The 22,389-nt window shown below is 52.5% G+C and overlaps 1 protein-coding gene across 2 annotated transcripts in view; it reads right to left on the bottom strand.

Annotated features, from left to right (window-relative positions):
* Nucleotides 1–22,389, bottom strand: part of TYW1B (tRNA-yW synthesizing protein 1 homolog B) — a 99,596-nt gene that overhangs the window by 5,243 nt on the left and 71,964 nt on the right. For both annotated transcript variants that reach the window (XM_066563333.1, XM_066563334.1), the window contains 2 exons: nucleotides 19,998–20,108; nucleotides 10,441–10,608 (listed from right to left, as the gene is read on the bottom strand). In XM_066563333.1, the coding sequence (XP_066419430.1) occupies nucleotides 10,441–10,608; nucleotides 19,998–20,108 (279 nt within the window). The remainder of the gene's footprint in view (nucleotides 1–10,440; nucleotides 10,609–19,997; nucleotides 20,109–22,389) is intronic.

Raw genomic sequence — 22,389 nt, 5'->3', positions numbered from 1 at the left:
CTGAAGGAGAAGAGCCATGCTCCAGATTGCTTCTCTTATCAACATATTTGCAGAGGCAGTTTGGGGGGTGGAACATGTGCACAGATTAAGGACAATCCAGGAGCACCATGCACTACATTCCCCCAGACATGAGCACTGCTGAGCAATAATCCCAGGTGTATCTGACAGGATAAAATATGGGAGAGAGGCTGGGATGTGACACAGGGAATGCTGAGGAATGGAAGGCAGCTAAAACCAATTAGTTTGTCCTACCAAGGGTAATGTTGTATTTCCCTCAGAGCCAACCACATTGGCACAAGGAGGCTCCTCCTGAGCCACTCGCTCCAGCCCTGCACCACAAACATCCAGAAGGTGGTCAGGGAAGGACTCAACAGCACAGGAGAGAGTGGAACAGAGCAGGAGGAAAAGAAAGAAAAGGCTGTGGTGGCTCCTGCAGGGCTGGAAGCACAGGGTCCATCCTGCATGGAGAACTCCCCTCCTTGGAGCTGTGCTGCCCTCCAGGGTCCCTGGGGAGCACAGGGGGAGTGGGGGAGACCCCAGAGCTCCTCTGTGGTGAGAATCCTACAAACAGTGGGGTTGGAAAACTCCTCCAGGATCACTGAGTCCAACCATCCCCAAAGCACTGCCAAGGCCACCACTAACCCATGTCCTCAAGTGCCACATGCACAGGGTTGTTAAACCCCTCCAGGGACAGGGACACTGACCCTGCCCTGGGCAGCTGTGCCAGGTCTGGACAACCCTTTCAGTGAGAAATTTTCCTCAATATCCAACCTGAGGCTCCTCTGGCACAGCCTGAGGCCGTTCCCTCTTGTCCTGTTGGGGATTCAAGGCTACAAAGTCCTCAAATCCAACAAATGGATTTTCCCTGGGGGATGCACAGGATTTAATGGTTAAATCCAGCAATTTTCACAGAGTTTTAAAGACCATACACCAAAAATAACAGTCAGCAGCCAGCAGGGGAACCAGCCCCACAGCAAACCACAAATTAACAAAAACCCCAACCCAGAACAAACAAAACCTGCCCCTTCCAAACCAAACAAAAATAACCATAGAAAAAACCCCGCAAAGCTCCCCCGAAAGACAAACTCTCAAAATCATAATAAACAAAAACAAAAGAAAACAACACAATTCCCCACAAAAATCCAAACATCCTAAAGCAGAGGAAAAAGCCCCAAACCCAAATGAAATACCAGAAAAAAACTCCAAATCCCTCCCCCCAAAAAATAAACCTGAAAAAACAAAACCAAGCAAAAAAACCCAAATCTAACCAAAGCAAACCAAAGCCCAAACCAACCCAAGCTTACCAAAACCAACCAAAAAAACCCACAAAGCAGACTAAGACTCCTCCCAAATTAAATCAAACCCCAAAACAAAACAAACAAATGCAAAAGAACCCCCACAAGAAATCCCAAAGCAAACCCAAATGCCACACAAAAAACAACCAACCAAAACCCCAAAGCCTCCAATGAAACACTTGGTGCACACAGCCTGTGACCCACACCCCCTCTGGGGGATTGTCAGAGGGACAGACAGACACCCATGAGCTGTGCTCAGGGCTCCCAGCTGCTGCAACTGCCATCCCTCAGCAGCACTGGGAGGGGCAGATCCATCCTACCCCATCCTGCCTCACCTGAACTCACCTTCCCACCCAGCACAGCAACATCCCTGCTTGTTAACCCCAGAACAGCAACATCCCTCCTTGTGAACCCCAGCACAGCAACATCCCTGCTTGTTAACCCCAAAACAGCAACATCCCTGCTTGTGAACCCCAGCACAGCAACATCCCTGCTTGTTAACCCCAGAACAGCAACATCCCTCCTTGTTAACCCCAAAACAGCAACATCCCTCCTTGTTAACCCCAGGACAGCAACATCCCTCCTTGTTAACCCCAGGACAGCAACACCCCTGCTTGTTAACCCCAGCACAGCAACATCCCTGCTTGTTAACCCCAGCACAGCAACATCCCTGCTTGTTAACCCCAAAACAGCAACATCCCTGCTTGTGAACCCCAGCACAGCAACATCCCTGCTTGTTAACCCCAAAACAGCAACATCCCTCCTTGTTAACCCCAAAACAGCAACATCCCTCCTTGTTAACCCCAGCACAGCAACATCCCTGCTTGTGAACCCCAAATCAGCAACATCCCTGCTTGTGAACCCCAGCACAGCAACATCCCTGCTTGTTAACCCCAAAACAGCAACATCCCTGCTTGTGAACCCCAAAACAGCAACATCCCTGCTTGTGAACCCCAAAACAGCAACATCCCTGCTTGTGAACCCCAGCACAGCAACATCCCTCCTTGTTAACCCCAGCACAGCAACATCCCTGCTTGTTAACCCCAGCACAGCAACATCCCTGCTTGTTAACCCCAGCACAGCAACATCCCTGCTTGTTAACCCCAAAACAGCAACATCCCTGCTTGTGAACCCCAGCACAGCAACATCCCTGCTTGTTAACCCCAAAACAGCAACATCCCTCCTTGTTAACCCCAAAACAGCAACATCCCTCCTTGTTAACCCCAGAACAGCAACATCCCTGCTTGTTAACCCCAAAACAGCAACATCCCTCCTTGTTAACCCCAGCACAGCAACATCCCTGCTTGTGAACCCCAAATCAGCAACATCCCTGCTTGTGAACCCCAGCACAGCAACATCCCTGCTTGTTAACCCCAAAACAGCAACATCCCTGCTTGTGAACCCCAAAACAGCAACATCCCTGCTTGTGAACCCCAAAACAGCAACATCCCTGCTTGTTAACCCCAGCACAGCAACATCCCTCCTTGTTAACCCCAGCACAGCAACATCCCTGCTTGTTAACCCCAGAACAGCAACATCCCTCCTTGTTAACCCCAGAACAGCAACATCCCTGCTTGTTAACCCCAAAACAGCAACATCCCTCCTTGTTAACCCCAGCACAGCAACATCCCTCCTTGTTAACCCCAGCACAGCAACATCCCTGCTTGTTAACCCCAGGACAGCAACATCCCTCCTTGTTAACCCCAGCACAGCAACATCCCTGCTTGTTAACCCCAAAACAGCAACATCCCTCCTTGTTAACCCCAAAACAGCAACATCCCTGCTTGTTAACCCCAGAACAGCAACATCCCTGCTTGTTAACCTCAGAACAGCAACATCCCTCCTTGTTAACCCCAGCACAGCAACATCCCTGCTTGTTAACCCCAAAACAGCAACATCCCTGCTTGTGAACCCCAAAACAGCAACATCCCTGCTTGTTAACCCCAAAACAGCAACATCCCTGCTTGTTAACCCCAGCACAGCAACATCCCTCATTCCCAACCCCAAAACAGCAACATCCCTCCTTGTTAACCCCAAATCAGCAACATCCCTCCTTGTTAACCCCAAAACAGCAACATCCCTCCTTGTTAACCCCAGAACAACAACATCCCTCCTTCCCTCGGCTCTCTGCCCTGACACCACAGAGCACCCCTGGCCTGGAGGATCTGGAAGGAGGTGGCTAGGCTGGAGCAGGAGCTGTGGGAGCTTGTCACCATCATATTTTCTGAAAAATCCTCTTTCCCAGGATTCTTCTCCTGGGAAGCTGAGAAGCCTCAAAGAAAAAGGAAAACAATATTATCTCATTTGCTTCTCCTGTGTTTTGCTGCTTTGGAATGTGGTTGGAGAGTGTTTATCCAACAGGTGGTTGTTTGATGGGTTCCATGTGAATTGTTTTTACTTAATGACCAATCACCATCCAGCTGTTTTGGGACTCTGGTGAGAGTCACAAGTTTTTCATTAGTATTCTTTCTCTATTCTTTAGTATAGTTTACTATAGTATTCTTTAATATAATATATATCATAAAATAATAAATTAGCCTTCTAAGAACATGGAGTCAGATTCATCATTTCCTCCCTCTTCTGGGGACCCAAAAATACCCCAGGGGCTGGAGCAGGAGCTGTCAGAGCAGAGGTGACCCCGTACCCAGGTGGGACCCAGGACTGAGATCCCCCTCCAGGTGTGGCTGCCAGCCCTGAGCCCTGTGCCCACCAGTGGCCACTTCCCTGGGCATGCCATCAAAAAGGGACAATGATCTGGGTGGCTCCATCCTGAGCCCACTCCTGGGATAAAGCAGCAGCTTTGCACCTTCCCACAGGCTGCCATCAAACACAGCACACTTCACCACCTGCCAGCACCAGCTCTCCAAGACAAAATCATTTCCAGAATTATGACCCCCTTTCTCACCTCATTAAGGCTCACAATTATTTAAGGCTCCCTTTGTTTGACAGGGGAAGTGACCGAACTGGAGTCACTCAGCAAAACAAGGAGAAATATTGTGTGAAATTACACTGAACAGGGTCACAGTGCTTGGCAAAAACCTGCAAACTCCTCCTTTTGAATTATAATCCCAACCTCAGGCTTTAGGAGGGAACTGAGCTGTTTTTTAAGTTGCAGCTGAGTAAGACATGGTAGTAATGGCCTTAAGAGGAAGGAGGGCAGGGTTAGATGGGATATTGGGAATTGGGAATTGTTCCCTGGGAGGGTGGGCAGGTCCTGGCACAGGGTGCCCAGAGCAGCTGGGGCTGCCCCTGCATCCCTGGCAGTGCCCAAGGCCAGGCTGGACAGGGCTGGGAGCAGCCTGGGACAGTGGGAGGTGTCCCTGCCATGGCAGGGGTGGCACTGGATGGGTTTGAGGTCCCTTCCCACCCAAACCATTCCCTGACTGATCCCACAAGCAGTGGGATGCCAGGCACACAGAGCTGAGCCTCTCCACATCCCAGTCCATGGGGCTGAGGGAAAACCAGCACAGGGACACAGCCCTGGGAACAGCCAAGCCTTGAATCCCTCAGCAGCTCTGCAGACAGGATCTGGGAGTAGCCATCAGCACCACAATTCCCATCAGTTTCAGCTGGGAACAACGAGCAGCCCTGCAGTTCCACCCTCAGTGACTCCAGCCTGTGCTCAGGAGCCAGCAGAGGTGTCAGGGCACAGGGAACTCCTCCACATGGAATGGAAATGAAATTCTCAGCCTGGAGATGGAATTGACTGCTCTGGATCCCCAAAGAGTGGGACAATCTGAACTGCCCTGAGCTGAGCCCAGCAGAGCACAGCCCATGGAATCCTGTGCTGATCCCCTGATCCCAGGGTGCTGTTCCAAGGGAAGGCTCCTTATGACAGAATTGGGGTTTTTAATGCCTGCCCAGCTGCCAAGGGAGCCAGGGCTCCACCAGGCAGCTCCCACACCCAGGGATGGAAGCTGGGTAACTTCAGCACAATGGAGAGCTGCTTATCATCCCTGACACAGCCAGGCCAGCAGAGCCACCTCCCTGCTGCCAGGGGTCAAGGGAAAGGGAGAGAACCTTCAGGAATTCCACCATTCCCTGCTCACAGCTGCTCTAAGGAGGCTGCTTGGCTGCTGAGACACCTTGTCCACACCTGGGCTCCACGCCATCCCCTGCTCTGCAGCAGATCCCAGGATGTTGCATCTCTCTGTGACCCTCTCCTCCAGGTTTGGTTTCCCCTGGTGCTGTCCCTGGATCACAAGGACAGCTCCCACTCTCCCAAGGACAGAGGCAGGAAGGAACTGAACGTGATGGACTCTCTGTCCCTGGTGCAGCCCTTGTCAGGGGATGTGCAGCTGGGAGTGAAGTGCTTCCTCTTCCTCCCTAAATATAGCAGGGATGCTCAGTGTGGGATGCTCAGCATGGAACACTCCAGTGCCTGGCCCCGAGCTGTGCCCACACTGGGAGGAAAAGGCCAAGTCCCTCCTGGCTGGGGATTTTGTGGCTGAAGGACAGGGATGGGCACCTCTGGCCAGGCTGTTTTCTGTCCCCAACACCTGCCCTGGAGGTGCTGTGGCACCCCAGCACTGCAGCCACACAGAATCCTGGGCTGGTTTGGCTTGGAAGGACCTTAAATCCCATCTCATCCCACCCCTGCCATGGCAGGGACACCTCCCACTGTCCCAGGCTGCTCCAAGCCCTGTCCAGCCTGGCCTTGGGCACTGCCAGGGATGCAGGGGCAGCCCCAGCTGCTCTGGGCACCCTGTGCCAGGGCCTGCCCACCCTCCCAAGGGTGTTTGGGTATGGGAAATGAACTTATTGAAGGGATGTCCTCCAAAGCCTTTGTGGATGCCCAGGTGCCCCTGCCATGCTGGAGAACACAAGGCTACCCCAGACCACATCCAACAGGGAGGGAGGGCGGGAGCCCAGAGCTGCACCTGCAGCCCCAGGAGTGGCTGCATCCAGGGAGGGACACTGTGCTTGTGCAGCCTTGGCTGTGGGCAGCAGGGAGGTGGCTGTTGGTCCCTTCTCTCAGGAACAAGGGACAGGGCAAGAGGAAACACTAACAAATGGCGCCAGGGGAGGTTCAGGTTGGAGATCAGGGAAAATTTCCTCCCTGAAAGGGTGGTCAGGGCCTAGCACAGCTGCCCAGGGCTGGGGTGGAGTCCCCATGCCTGGAAGTGTCCCAAAGGTGTGTGGATGTGGCACATGGGGACATGGTGGTGCTGCTGGGTGCCAGTTGGGCTCAATGACTTTGGGGAGCTTTTCCAACCAATGCCAGGCCTATCAGATTAATGAAGGCATAAAGGGCTGATGGCAGCAGGGTGCTGAGCCCACCCTGCTCATGTCACCCTGTGAGCTGAGAGCTCCAGGCAGAGCAGGCACTGGAACTGCAGGAGCATTCCCTGAGCTGTGCATCCCCCGTGAGCTGGGAATCAGCCCTGGGGTCCCAGGGGTGCTCAGACAGGAACCCTCCTGTCCTGTCCCAGAGCTCTGGGATCCCTGAGGGATCTGCTTGAGGGCAGCAGCAGCACTGACTGAACTGGCCAGAAAGTGCTGTTGTAAAGCCCCAGGGAGCTGGAAAACAACCACCTGCTCCAGGGTGAAAGGGTTAATGAACAAAATGGGCTGGAAGTGCTTTGGGACAAGGACAGGATGGAACACACATGGGAAGCAAATCCAGCACCATAGGGCACAGGGATTTAGTCCAGAAATGACCAAGATACTGAATTTCCTTCAGAGAAATCCTCCCTGCGAGGCAGCTGCAGCACCTTCCCCCTTCTCAGGAGCTCTTCTGGTCCTCCTGAGGGGGCACTGACTGTCCCAGCCAGGAACAGCAGCAGCCTCAGGCCTCTCTCTGGAAAAGGTCCCTGGAATTAACTGTTCCATTAGAAAGTTGCTGCTGTGTTGATATCTCAGCCCATTAGTTCAAAGTGATGCCATAAATCTCATTTTTGTGACCATGGTTTATGGGATTTACTCAAAAGCAAAGAGAATTACTCAAGAATTCAGCACTGTTGCTAGAGAATCAAAGAGGATGGAGCCCAAACACCAGGCAGCTCCCAAAGGGAGATGGAAACCAGGGCAAGGCTGGGAGGAGGATGCAGGAAGGGCAGCTCCCAGCAGGACCCACCCATCCCTGGCAGTGCCCAAGGCCAGGCTGGATGGGGCTGGGAGCAGCCTGGGACAGTGGAAGGGCTCCCTGCCATGGCAGGGGTGGCACTTAGGGGCTTTAGGGTCCCTCCCCACTCAGAGCAGTCTGGGATGTGAGGAGCTGACACCCAGTGCCCCAAAGCCATGAAATCCCAGTAACAGGTGGATGCTCAGGGCATGGGGAGCAGGGCACAGGGGCTGTTCTCTGGGGTGACCTTTAGGGTGTGGGGAGGGTAAGTGAAATCCAACATCTTGCTGTGAGGATTCAGTTTTTAGGACTTTTGAGCTCCCCTGGGATCCAAAGCTCTCTGAGGTTCAAGTGGGACCCATCCTCCCCTGAGGGCTCCCAGAGGGCAGAACCCACTGCTGGCCAGCAGGGAAAAGGGATGTGTGTGTGTGTGTGTGGGATGGGACCTGGAGGCTGAACAGGAGAGTTTTAGGACCCTGAAGGCCCCCAGGAGCCCCAGTTCCCATCTGGGAGCCACCCCGTGACCTCCAGAGAGAGAAAATAACACCAGACACAAATCCTGCAGTTTGCTTTCCTTAAAATCCCTTTTCTCCCTAAACCCCTGCCCTCAAGAGACTTCACTCCTGAACTGTCACTCATCACAAGCAGGTGCCAATCAATGATCCCATCCATCCCAGGCAGCAGCTGCAGGATGGATTATTCCTGACATTCCCAGACTCCTTCCTCCAGCCTGGCATTCAATGGGAGCATTAAACTCATCAGGAGCATTGTTTGGACACCTCCAAACTCAGACCCAGGAAAACACAGTGAAATAAATCACATTTCTTAATGATTTTTATCACACTCTTCCTGCAACTCCTTAATTTTTTAAAGCCCCCTTTGATTTTGCAATTACTCACTCCAGTTTGATCAATCCCAGAGCACAGGTTTTCCTGCAAATAATAGGCACTGACAGATTATATTCTCCACTAGAGCCTGAAACTCAAAAATTAAACCCTAATGGAAATAAATTTATTTTTTATTAGCTATTTTAGCACCGAGGACAGATTGTTTCCCACAGACACCCTCTGCTAATGGCTGTGGAAGTAGAAGCAGCTGTTGAATTCCTCCTGGACAGGTACCAATTTATTCTCTTTGCTAATGGTGTTACTTAAATTCTGCCTCAAGAAGGTTTCTGCAATCTGTTTGTTTGTTTGCTTTCCTGGACCTTACAATGCAAAAGGAGATTTTGCTTTCTCAGGAACAGTTGCCAGTGGCAACAGCCAGGAGTGAGACTGTAAATAAAGCCAATTTAAGGTGAGATCAAACACAACCACTGCCAGGTGTCCTGGTTTTCTCTGCTCCTTCCCAGCTGCTCCCTTTGCAGATTCCAAAGTAGGTTTGGACTGGATATTCAGGAGAAATTCCTCCCTGTGAGGGTGGGCAGGCCCTGGCACAGGGTGCCCAGAGCAGCTGGGGCTGCCCCTGCATCCCTGGCAGCGCCCAAGGCCAGGCTGGACAGGGCTGGGAGCACTCTGGAATCATGGAAGGTGTCCCTGCCATGGAATGGGATGGGCTTTAAGGTCCTTCCAACCCAAAGCATTCCAGGAATCTGCAATTTCATCAGGTGCCCAGGTGGCACATTATTATCTTTTTCTGCTGCCCTTCTATTAATCTTTTCTGAAGCTCAGAAAGCAAATATGTACTCATTATTTTTCATTTCCTGCATCCTTTAAATTTTTTTTTTTGCATTTCACTTGTATTTAATTTCATTTTCTTTCCAGTACTTGAAGGGGAGATGGTGACAAACCTTTCCAGCAGGACCTATTGCAAAGGTTGATGGATTTAAGCAGCAGCAGAGCTGATTTCCACTGGATATAAGAGAATAATTGTTTACCATGAGGGTGGTGAGGCCCTGGCAGAGGCTGCCCAGAGAAGCTGTCATGGCAATGCAGACCCTGAGGGGCTGGAGAGTGTCCAGGGAAGGGAACAGAGCTGGGAAGGGCCTGGAGCCCCAGGAGCAGCTGAGGGAGCTGGGCAGGGGCTCAGCCTGGAGCAAAGGAGGCTCAGGGGGCCCTTGTGGCTCTGCACAGCTCCTGACAGGAGGGGACAGCCGGGGGGGTCGGGCTGTGCTCCAGGGAACAGGGACAGGAGCAGAGGGAACGGCCTCAGGCTGGGCCAGGGGAGCCTCAGCGGGGATTTTGGGGAAATTCCTTCCTGGGATTTGTTGTCCAGCTCTGGCACAGCTGCCCAGGGCAGGGGTGGAGTCCCCACCCCTGGAGGGGTTTAACAGCCCTGTGGAGGTGGCACTTGGGGACAGGGGGGCAGTGCTGGCCTGGGCAGTGCTGGGGGAATGGTTGGGCTTTTCCAACCCAAATGATTCTGTGGTTCTCTGATCCAAATGTGGTGATTCTGCCTCTGGAGAGGTGGCTCAGAGCAACAGGAAAATAACAGAGTATCCCTTGGGTCTGAGTGGCATCCAGGGGTGTGAAGGGCTGAAATCCTCGGGCACACCATGAATTCTTCTGGCCAGTGACTAGAAGGGCTTGGGAAGCTTTGGAATGGGCTGTGGCAGCAGCTCTCTGGCCACAGAGAGAAACAGACAACCTTCCCAGGCATTGTGCTGGGAAAAGTCTGTGAGAAGATCAGAGAAAAGAATGAGAAATAATTCTTATCTTCACTTGCTGTCCCTGTTGTTGTGAACATGTGGAATGTGTTATGGAGATTTGCTTACCAAAGGGTGGTTTCTTAATTAGCCAGTGGTGATGGTGTTTTGATTGAAGGACCAATCAAGTCCAGCTGTATTGTAATTGTCTATAAAGCAATTGGTTTCTTAATAATAATATAGTAAATAGATTGATCAGCCTTCTGTAATCATGGGGTCCCTGCTAATTACTACCCAGCTGGGGGCTCACTGCAGTGACAAGGGGAGGAGTCCCCAGCCCTGGAGGGGTTTAACACAGGTGTGTATGTGGCACCTGGGGACATGGGGCAGTGGTGGGCTGGACACAAAGACCCCAGAGGGCTTTTCCAGCCTAAACACCTGTGGATACCTGTGGAGAAGAAGGCTGTTAGCAGCAGCTGTGCCCCAGACAGGCTCACCTTGCAGTGGGCCAGCAGCAGGCAGTTGGAGTGCTCGTGCTCGCAGGCGATGCCGTAGTCCGGGAGCAGCCGCGCCAGCTCCTGCACGAAGCTCAGCACCTCCCCGTGCCACGGCACGTTGGCCATGGTCAGGCTGCTGGCAGAGCTCTCCCCACAGTAGGTCACACCCTGGGGACACAGGGAAACAGGACAGTCAGCTCAGCCCTCCCCAGCCCTGGCAGTGCCAGCCACAGCAAACCCTGCAGCTGCCAGCTCTGCATCCCATCCCATGGCAACGTCACAGATTGGAGATGGCATCAAAACGGGTCCCTCCCGCAGTGACACACCCCCAAAGCACTGTGAAAGGTGTCCCCAGCAGTGACACAGTCCCAAAGCACCGTGGTGGTGTCCCCAGCAGTGACACAGTCCCAAAGCACCATGCCAGGTGTCCCCCCAGCAGTGACACACCCCCAAAGCACTGTGCCAGGTGTCCCCAGCAGTGACACAGTCCCAAAGCACTGTGCCAGGTGTCCCCAGCAGTGACACAGTGACACACCCCTAAAGCACCGTGCCAGGTGTCCCCAGCAGTGACACACCCCCAAAGCACCGTGCCAGGTGTCCCCAGCAGTGACACAGTCCCAAAGCACCGTGGTGGTGTCCCCAGCAGTGACACAGTCCCAAAGCACCATGCCAGGTGTCCCCCCAGCAGTGACACAGTGACACACCCCCAAAGCACTGTGCCAGCTGTCCCCCCAGCAGTGACACAGTGACACACCCCCAAAGCACCGTGCCAGGTGTCCCCAGCAGTGACACAGTGACACACCCCCAAAGCACTGTGCCAGCTGTCCCCCCAGCAGTGACACAGTGACACACCCCCAAAGCACCGTGTCAGGTGTCCCCAGCAGTGACACAGTCCCAAAGCACCGTGGTGGTGTCCCCAGCAGTGACACAGTCCCAAAGCACCATGCCAGGTGTCCTCCCAGAAGTGACACAGTGACACACCCCCAAAGCACCGTGCCAGGTGTCCCCCCCAGCAGTGACACACCCCCAAAGCACCGTGCCAGCTGTCCCCAGCAGTGACACAGTGACACACCCCCAAAGCACTGTGCCAGGTGTCCCCAGCAGTGACACAGTGACACACCCCCAAAGCACTGTGCCAGGTGTCCCCAGCAGTGACACACCCCCAAAGCACCGTGCCAGTTGTCCCCAGCAGTGACACAGTGACACACCCCCAAAGCACCGTGCCAGGTGTCCCCCCAGCAGTGACACAGTGACACACCCCCAAAGCACTGTGCCAGCTGTCCCCCCAGCAGTGACACACCCCCAAAGCACCGTGCCAGGTGTCCCCAGCAGTGACACACCCCCAAAGCACCGTGCCAGGTGTCCCCAGCAGTGACACACCCCCAAAGCACCGTGCCAGGTGTCCCCAGCAGTGACACAGTCCCAAAGCACCGTGCCAGGTGTCCCCCCAGAAGTGACACAGTGACACACCCCCAAAGCACCGTGCCAGGTGTCCCCTGCAGTGACACAGTGACACACCCCCAAAGCACCGTGCCAGGTGTCCCCTGCAGTGACACACAGGCTGGGATTGATCCTGGAGTGCTGCTTTAACAGGAAAAGGCAGGATGCTCCCGAGTGACCAAGGGACCTTGGAAGTCACTGGGGCTGGAAACGTGACAAGTCTGGAAAAGTCTCATGGGCAAGCAATGCCATGACAATGGGACACTCCCAGAGATGCTGTCCATGTGCCACAGAGCTCTGGGCCTGTGGCTGTGAATTCTGCCCTGCCCCACCTGTGCCCAAACCCAGCAGGTCCCTGGGTGGGCTGTACTCATCCTGGGCACTGGGAGCATCCCTGGCACAGCAGACCCTGACACAAAGCTCAGTCCCTCCTCTGGAGCTTTGGGAAGCAGCTACTGGGTCATGTTCTGGAGGCACCCCCAGAACTGCCCCTGAGAGGTGACATTGTTCAAGGACACCTGCCCTGCAGATCCCAGGCTGTCAGAGAAATGGGGCTCCTGCTCCAGCTCCCTGCCCAACCCCCCCAGCCAGGCATGGATGGGGATCCTGGAGCAGGACTCGTGTCCCTCTGTCCCCACAAAGAGCCAGGACACGGCACTGCTGCTCTGGGGGACTGCTCAGGGAGTGGAACACCTCCAGCTCTCCCCCACCCCATCCACCACCTTCAGCCTCTGAATCCACAATTCCTGAGGCTGGAAAAGCCCTCCAGGATCACCAAGTCTAGCCTGTGATCAGTCCCCACTGTGTCACCCAGCTCAGAGCACTGAGTGCCACGACCAGGCCTTCCTTATCCAGCCTCACCATTCAGGGACCAGCTACTCCTAACTTGGAGATGTGATCACCTGAACCTCCTAAATTACTGATTTAGTCTCAGCCAGGACCTCAAATTTGCTTTTCCTTTTTTCTCCCTCTTTTAATTTTTCTTCCCTCTTTTTTCTTTTTTTTCCTTCCTTCCTTCCTGCATGCATGCATGACACAAACCCTTGGACAGCACAGAACACCAAATGTTCCTTGCCCTGTAATTTGCCCCCCTTGCAGCACAAGCAGCTCAGTGGCTGGTGAGAACTCAGTGTCACCTACCTGGGGTGCAGACCCTGCTCAGCTCCTTTAATGTCTGCTTGAAAATATTTCACATCCAGGATCATGATCACCATCAATTCCTCCCAATCAAATAATTCACTGCCAATTTCCCAGCAATTCATCTGCCATCCCTGAGAGATCACACACCAGATTCCAGGGCTGGTCACAACCCTGGTACCCAAAGGGCAAAGAGAATAAGGGGCTTTTCCTCCAGACATCACCCAGCCCCTGTGCCCCCCTCTCTGGGTTGTTCCAGCCCCTCTGCTCTTGGGCTGAGCTCTTTTATTCCAGTCACAAAATCCCATCAAGCACCAGCCTTTACAACACACTTTTATGGATGTTGTGTCTGGCCTGCTCAGTGGTTTTCCCCCTGGGAAGAGCACTTTGACCTCTTTCAATGGAATTTGCATCCAGGTTCATGTGTGGCATGGCCATGGCACCTGCTCCAGCTCCCAATTCCTGACTCACCTGCAATTCCCTGCACATGGAAAGTGCAGACACATCTTTGCCAACACTTTCAACCAGAGCCCAGTGCACACACAGGGCTGCAGGAGCAACAGCCCAGTGCTAATTGGGAACTGTACAAGTTTTGGAAGCAATTACTTTCTCACCCATAAATTCATGAGGGACTCCCCCCATGAATCTGCCCAGGCACCATAACTCAGAGCCAGCCTGGAGGAAGGCTGACAGGCCACAAGCCAGGGAATGCTCACCAGGGATGTACATTCAGGCTTTTTCAGCCCAGCTCTGTAAGTCTGAACCCAGAGTTTAAACATGTTTGTTCTCTATTAGTCAGTGTTACATCAGAGCAGCCAGCCACGCAAATCAGGGGTTTGGATCCCCAAAGTTCAGCTGGAGACACACAGCAATATTCTCCCAACACTCATTATCCAGATTATGATTTGAGTAGCATGAAAAATGTATGAGTTATAGAGGGGGAAAATTCTTCAGAAGCTCCACCGTGATTCATGCTCTCAGTAAACTACAAAGGTATCGTTTACAAGCTAAGAAAGCACAGAGGCAAAAGGAATAAGTGAGTGCTTGGCTGGCTGATTAATTCCCAGCACAAATCAATGGGAATCAGCTTCCAGCACACCGAAGGAAAGCAGCTTTCAACTTCCCCAAGTTCTTCAAACTGGAGTTAATTAACAGCTGATAGCACTTAAAACCCATGCGGAGCTGATGAGGGCGGTCACGTTCTGCTCTGCAGTAATACATGAAGACAGTTATTAAGACATCAAGAATTAAAAAGGAAAGGATCCCATTGTTCACCCAGAGCTCTCTCCCCAACCTCCCTGCGGCAGGAACAGCAACGATTCTGCCTCTTAATTACCTGCTTAATGAGGGTGCTTTGAGCAGCCTAATCCACAGCGCTCTGGCCAAGTACCTTGAAATGCAGAAGCCTTTGAAAAGCAACCCTGGTTCTGCCAGGATGAATCCAGAGCAACTGTGCTGGGCATGCTATGGAGTTCACAGAATCATGTAATCATGGAATAGCCTGGGTTGGAAAGGACCTTAAATCCCATCTCATCCCACCCCTGCCATGGCAGGGACACCTCCCACTGTCCCAGGCTGCTCCAAGCCCTGTCCAGCCTGGCCTTGGGCACTGCCAGGGATCCAGGGGCAGCCACAGCTGCTCTGGGCACCCTGTGCCAGGGCCTGCCCACCCTCCCAGGGAACAATTCCTAATTCCCAATCTCCCATCCATCCCTGCCCTCTGGCAGTGGGAGCCATTCCCTGTGTCCTGTCCCTCCATCCCTTGTCCAAAGTCTCTCTCCAGTTCTCCCAGAGCTCCTTCAGGCCCTGCAAGGTGACAATTCAGTCACTCCAAAGCTCCTCCAGTCCAGGTGAGCATTCCCAGCTGTGCCAGCCTTTCCTCCCAGCAGAGCTGCTCCATCCCTCTGCTCATCCTGGAGCCTCCTCTGGGCTCCTCCAGCAGCTCCAGCTCCTGCCTGTGCTGGGCCCAGGGCTGGTTTTCAGCTGCAATGGAGCTGAGTGAGCACAAGTGGATTGCCCAGAGCCTGTGCCAGGGTGGCTGCTGGAGCTGTGGGAAGCAAGGGAAGCACATTCCTGCCCTGAGGACCTGGCTGCTGCCCCGGGATGCAGCCAGCCAGCAATCCCTTCAATCCCCAGGGCTCTGAAGGAAACAACTACAGCTGACAGTGCTTTGTGTCTCCACTCACACTCCAGAGTTCCCAATTTAATTACTGAACAAAACAATTCTCTTCACTCCAGGCCCACAAATTATAAATTTAATTGAGGCTCGTGCAAATGAACAGAGAACAAAGTGTAGGCCAAGCTGCTGAGTGACAGAGACACTGTTTAAAATCTGGGCCAGCCGTGACCCCAGACAAATATAAAAAGCCTCAATGCCTTGTTGATTGCCATCTCTGCAATGAAAACACTCCTGAGCTGAGCAGCAGCACTCCCCAAATTACAGCCACAAGGCCTCACACACATCTGCTCCTGCTGCAGTGGGTTCAGCCAGGATTCAACTCCTTGGCTGCTTTTAATCATCACTTTCAAGCTGATTTACCAAAGGCCATCAGTCCTTTGTGTCACCTCAGCCTGCAGGGAGGACTGGAGATGGTTGGTTGTGCAGCACAGCCCCAGAATCTCCCAGCAGCTCTCCAGACCCGCCACACCCGTGGCAGAGGGTGCTGCACTGCCTGGAAATGGGCAGGGATTCCCTGGAAGTGGAAGAACTCCTCCTGGGAAAGCTGAACTCAAACACAGAGCCCAGCCTTTCATCCCAGCTCTCCACATGAACCCTGTGAGGACTGAGAGAGGAGCAGCCACTGCTGAATCACCCCTCTGCTCCAGGGTCACAACCATGGAATTATCCTGGGTGGAAAAGTCCTCCAGGACCAGCAGGTCCAACCTGGGACCAATCAGCTGGAGAAAAGGAGGGGACAGCCAGGGGGGTCGGGCTGTGCTCCCAGGGAACAGGGACAGGAGCAGAGGGAACGGCCTCAGGCTGGGCCAGGGGAGGGGCAGGGGGGACATCAGCAGGAATTTCCCCATGGAAAGGGGGGTCAGGCACTTCAGGGGCTGCCAGGGAGGTGGTGCAGCCCCATCCCTGGAGGGATTTAACACCTGGGGACATTGGCAGTGCTGGGAGTGGTGGAATTCAGTCCTGCAGGTCCATCCCAACCCAAATCATTCTGTGATTCTCTAACAGCAAGTGGCCAATGCTAGTCTTTTTTCAGGTGAGGAAATCATACACTGTGTGGGTTTATTTACAGCAGGCACCAGAAGGGGAGATTCAGCTTCATCTCCTCATCTAAATTCCAGCTGAGATGGCAGCAGGACCCTGAATGGGTGTTGGACAGGTGGGGGCAATCACTTCTTGCTGCATGCAATTAAAAACTCATTAAAGCACAGCTCATTTCCTCATTATTTTAAGCAATTAAATAATCTTTACTGTTTAACTTGACAAGAGTGAGCAGATTGGGACAGACACCTCCCCCTGGCCCTTCCTTGCACACATTTACTTGGTTACTTCAATTGTGCAGCCAAGCCTCAGGTAGCAGAGCAGGAGCTGCAGTCCCAGACCAGCAGCCTGAGCTGGGCTGGACACTGAGATTATCCAACTACATGAACAAAATCAGCAGGGAAATCAGCAGGGAAAGAGCTTCCTCATGGCTGAAAACCTTCACAAAGGCTTGGGAAGATTCTGTGCCATGTCCTGGATCCCTGCTGTGCCCCAGTCCTGCCCTCAGACACTGTGCCATGGACAGCCCTGGGACAAAGGGCCAGCCTGGCAGCTTTGGGTTTCTTCCTTAAATTCTGAGGGACAGGGGGAAGCAGGAAGGCTCTGCTCAGGTTGGAGCTCACAGCACTGCTCTGAGCTGAGTGCCAAAGCTTCACCCTGCCCAGAGCAGCTGTGGCTGCCCCTGGATCCCTGGCAGTGCCCAAGGCCAGGCTGGACAGGGCTTGGAGCAGCCTGGGACAGTGGGAGGTGTCCCTGCCATGGCAGGGGTGGCACTGGATGGGCTTTAAGGTCCCTTTCAACCCAAACCATTCCATGATTCTAGAATTCAGCAAGGACAGACCCCTAGGATCAAGTCCAGTCACTGACCCAGCACTGCTGAGCTCACCCTAACCCATGTCCCCAAGAGCCATTTCCAGTCATCTTTCACATCCCTCCAGGGATGGGGACTCCATCCCTGCGCTGGGCAGCTGTGTCAGGGCCCGGCCTCCCTTTCAGTGAAGGAATTTCCCCAAAATCCCCCCTGAGGCTCCCCTGGCCCAGCCTGAGGCCGTTCCCTCTGCTCCTGTCCCTGTTCCCTGGAGCACAGCCCGACCCCCCCGGCTGTCCCCTCCTGGCAGGAGCTGTGCAGAGCCACAAGGGCCCCCCTGAGCCTCCTTTGCTCCAGGCTGAGCCCCTGCCCAGCTCCCTCAGCTGCTCCTGGGGCTCCAGACCCTTCCCAGCTCTGTTCCCTTCCCTGGACACAAAAATGCTGCACATCAAACAATCCTCTGGCTTTCAGAACCCAAAGAGGGCAGTATGGGAAGAAAAGGAGTTCTGGCACGTTCCAGACCTTAAATACAACCATCAGCTCTGTACAAGTGTGACAGTGACACACTGGCATTAGAACAGATTAAGGCAATAAATCAATTTGATGCATTTTAATGACTGAGTCTCCCTTTACTATTGGCTTAAGTGGGAGAATGGGGTCCCACAGAGTTACAGCACTCTGAGGCACTCATGGAAATGAGAACAAGGATTAAGCCCTGCAAGAATCTAAATCTCTCTCCATCCACCCCGTGAAGGCTCTCTGGAGCAACACTGGATTAGCTGCCTTCATCTGAAATGGACGTCATTTATCCCAAATCTTCAGCCAGAAAATCCCCAGGCTCAGCCCCATTGTTGGGCAGAGCTTTGCAGAATCTCCCCATCTCTCTTTGTTGGTTGGCTTTGAGCACCACCTGGTTCATGGCTTTTTCCCCTGGCACCTGAGGGGCCAGAGAAAGGAATGCTCAGGCCTATCCACAGCCCAAAGGAACACAAAAATGGCTTTCAATCAAAAATACCAAGTGGGAAAATTGCCAAGTCCCAAATGCTGTGTGATCAGCACAGTGTGAGGCTGGACCCCCAGTGCCACCATCCCACTGCTGGATTCTGGGAATGTCACCAGCTCACAGGGGAGCTGTGTTCAGAGCTCACAGAACAGGGTTCAGAGATCCAGGAATAGCCCTGTGATGAATACCCCTGTGAGGGATACCACCAGCTCCCCCAAACAGGGTTCAGAGATCAGATAAATCCCTGTGCCAGCTCCCACCAACAGGGTTCAGAGATCAGATAAATCCCTGTCCCAGCTCCCACAGACAGGGTTCAGAGATCCATGAATATCCCTGTGCCAGCTCCCACCAACAGGATTCAGAGATCCCTGAATACCCCTGTGCCAGCTCCCACAGACAGGGTTCAGAGATCAGATAAATCCCTGTGCCAGCTCCCACAGACAGGGTTCATAGATCCATGAATATCCCTGTGCCAGCTCCCACAGACAGGGTTCAGAGATCCATGAATATCCCTGTGCCAGCTCCCACCAACAGGGTTCAGAGATCCCTGAATACCCCTGTGCCAGCTCCCACAGACAGGGTTCAGAGATCAGATAAATCCCTGTGCCAGCTCCCACAGACAGGGTTCATAGATCCATGAATATCCCTGTGCCAGCTCCCACAGACAGGGTTCAGAGACCCAGATAAATCCCTATCCCAGCTGGAAGAGCACCAGGAGTACACCTGTGACCACCCATGTATTTCCTTGGCAGAGCAAGGCAGGATTTTTCCAGGGCAGAGCTCTGGGAAAGCAGCACTGTGACACTGGGAGCAGAGGGGAAGAGCAGGCTGTGCCCTGCAGGGACAGATGTTTGCCCTGGAGAGTGCCTGGGGGAATCCCTGCTGGAACATCAACTGGCACAGCCTCATCTCACTAATTGCCATTAATGCCCTGGGCAGAGCAGCCTCAGCAGCACCAGCCCCACAGCCTCTGCTCCATCCCTGGCAGGATCCTGCACAGCCAGGCACACAACCAGGAAGGTGGAAAACCAAGGGGTTTTCCCCAAACCAAACTCCAAACCCAAGCTGGGATGAAGCTCCCAACTTCAGCAGCACACCCAGAGAGAAAAACTCTCCATGCTGACAGAAGGTATCAAACCTTCACAGCAAAATCCAGGCTTTTTCTTCATAGCAGCAGTAAAAAAAGGTTGAAAAAATTTTAAAAAACGTTAAAAAAAAAAAAGAAAGAAAGTTTAAGAAAATTATAAACGAGAAGGAAAGAAAAGAAAAAGGAGAGTCCAGGAGTAACAGAACTGCACAAACACAGAGTTGCACAAACAGTTGTGCCTTTCTGCAGGAGCTGCTGGGTGAAAATGCTCAGAGCATGTGGGAAGGTGCCTTTTTAATAAGTTTGTAACTTTTTTTACAATCTCTCTTTACTGAATTGATTAAGCCCAGGATAAAGCCCCTCTTGCCCTGCTGTATCTCACATCTGCTGGCAGCCCTCAAATCCAAACACAAACACATGACTGAACCTTTCCCTTTTCCCCTGGCAAAACTTGAGATGAGGATGGGAAGAATCCTATCCCAAACTACCAGCTGAACCTGGAATATTTTGTGTCAACTGATAGTTGATATAAAGAAGGAATATCAATTTATCTTTGTTTTCACAGAAATACAAAAAAAGGCCAGAGAGGGATGATTCTGCTGGGCAGAAACTGAGGCTGGCTAGTACAAAGTTGGGTTTGTGGCACAGGGAAACCTGCTCCAAAGGTACACACAGAATACTAGAAAACATCACCTGAATGTGAATTAATTATTATTCACTAATATTAAAAGCAAGAGAGGAGTTTCTTATGAATCACTTCAGAAGAATTTTACTTACTCAAAGTTTAGACTAAAGGCAGGGGTAAATGGGGACAAAACAATGGAAAATACTGCTGGAAAAACTAAAACAACTCAGATCAGCTCACCTTGACCTCAATGAAGTCTGGTTTCCCAAGGGATATCAGGTCAGCATAAGCTTTGAGTTCATCCACGTTCCAAGCTTTCACCAGGGTCAGCCTGTAAACAGTGCGTTGTTGCTGGAATGAAGGAAAAATCCCATTAACATCCCATTAACTATGACCCAGGGACAGAGGAAAAATCCCATTAACATCCCACTCTGACCCAGGGACAGAGGAAAAATCCCATTAACATCCCATTCTGACCCAGGGACAAAGGAAAAATCCTATTGACATCCCATTCTGACCCAGGGACAGAGGAAAAATCCCATTAACATCCCATTCTGACCCAGGGACAAAGGAAAAATCCCACTGACAACCCATTCTGACCTAGGAATGAAGGAAAAATCCTATTGACATCCCATTCTGACCCAGGGAAGATGTTCCATCTTGCACACAGATTCAAACAGGAAAGAAATTAAATCATCTTTTTACTCCAAGAACTCAGAGATTGAAGCAAACCTGTTCCTTTAGGAAATCTGCTCCACAGCACCTGGGCTGAGCCAGCTGGTGCCACACAAATCCTCCCTCTGCAGACCTCAGACCCCAGGCACTTTGTTTGTACAGGAGTTTAACTCACTGGCACAATAAGCAGGAAATGTCTCTCTCCTGGATTTGCTTCCCCAGGCACAAACCCCCCCCACAAGTTACAGGTGTTTCAGTGCCTCCAGCTGGATCACCAGCACTGGGGACTCTCACAGAAACATGGAATGATTTATGTTGGAAAAGCCCTCAAAACATCGAGTCCGACCTTGACCTGTCACTGCCAAGGCCACCCCTGAGCCATGGCCCCAAGTGCCACATGCACAGGGCTGTTAAACCCCTCCACCACCTCTTCCACAGCCTGGTTCTGTGCTTGACAACCTTTCCATGAGAAATTTTCCCCAAAATCCACCCTGCTCCTCCCCTGGCCCAGCCTGAGGCCGTTCCCCCTGCTCCTGTCCCTGTTCCCTGGAGCAGAGCCTGACCCCCCTGGCTGTGCCCTCCTGTCAGGAGCTGTGGAGAGGATTCCCAGATTAAATTCCCTCCTGGGAAGGTGGCAGAGAGCACTTCCAGAACTTCTCTGCTTGGAGTTATTCTGATTTGCCCTCCAAGAGCTGATCCCCAAAGGAGTCACTGGTGACAAAAGGCCTCTCAACACAAGCACTTGACCATGGAACAAATCCACTCCTCACTCTTCACATCCGCTTGTTTCCATCCTTCCCCTCCCCTTCATCTTCTACTGATTGTTTTATTTCACTTATTTTTGGAATTTATTTTTATTTATAGAGCAATTTTCTGACAAATCTGCAGTTTGGATGAACTCCTTTGCTGTCCCTGCACAGTGGAAAATGGACTGGAAAATGTAAATGCTGATCCCAGCGTGGGCAGCAGGGCAGGGATTGGGATTCTGCCCCTGTGCCCAGGTGAGACCCCACCTGCAGAGCTGCCCCAGCCTGGGCCCAGCACAGGCAGGAGCTGGAGCTGCTGGAGGAGCCCAGAGGAGGCTCCAGGATGAGCAGAGGGATGGAGCAGCTCTGCTGGGAGGAAAGGCTGGCACAGCTGGGAATGCTCACCTGGACAGGAGAAGCTTTGGGGTCACCTCAGTGTGGCCTTGCAGGGCCTGAAGGAGCTCCAGGAGAACTGGAGAGAGACTTTGGACAAGGGATGGAGGAAGAAATGAGGGTGGGGTGCCCAGAAAAGGAACATTTTAGTCCTTCAGAGCCCAACTGCCACGTCAGTGAATTCTGCCCTCCCTATAAAAATCAATGTATCACTCACCTACCACCCATTTCTGTGTGTTCCACGGGGGAGAAGTAATTTCTACACCAATTTGCTATGCAAACCTTCCAGGTTATTTACTAAGAAATAACTGGAGGAGAAACAAATGAACACCAGGAACATCATCTTCCAAATATGTCAAGAACCAAACCAGCTGACCTCTACCCGTGGCATTTAAGCAGATATTTAAAGAACAAGAAATTCTTGTGATTTGAATGGATTGGCAAAAGAAAGGTCAAGAGACAAGCAGGAAATCAACTGGTAATTACTGAAGAGAGGAGAACAGTAGAGGAGCTAATACAGAAAAATAAACATGGTGCTTGCACATAACAGGGGAAGAAGAAAGTGGAGGGAGAAGATCTGAGGAGGAAAATCTGCAGTGCCCACACCCCATCAGTCCTGTGCAATGACTGGATACCAATTAATGAGAAATGGCTCCCCAAAGGGCAGCTCCCAGTGGGGAACAAGTGCAGCAGCTTCATAAAGGCACCAGTAAATACCAGTTTGTATTTAACATAGCTGGTCCATGTTTCACAGCAGCCCCAGCAAGAGCAGCACATCCTCCCAGGCAGGGAAATGGGGCTTCCTCCCATTTAAATCT

This window comes from Molothrus aeneus, chromosome 20 (assembly GCF_037042795.1).
Source record: "Molothrus aeneus isolate 106 chromosome 20, BPBGC_Maene_1.0, whole genome shotgun sequence".
Classification (NCBI taxonomy): Eukaryota; Metazoa; Chordata; class Aves; order Passeriformes; family Icteridae; genus Molothrus; species Molothrus aeneus.
Note: the sequence above shows the minus strand (reverse complement) of the source record. Positions and strands in the feature narration are given on the sequence as shown.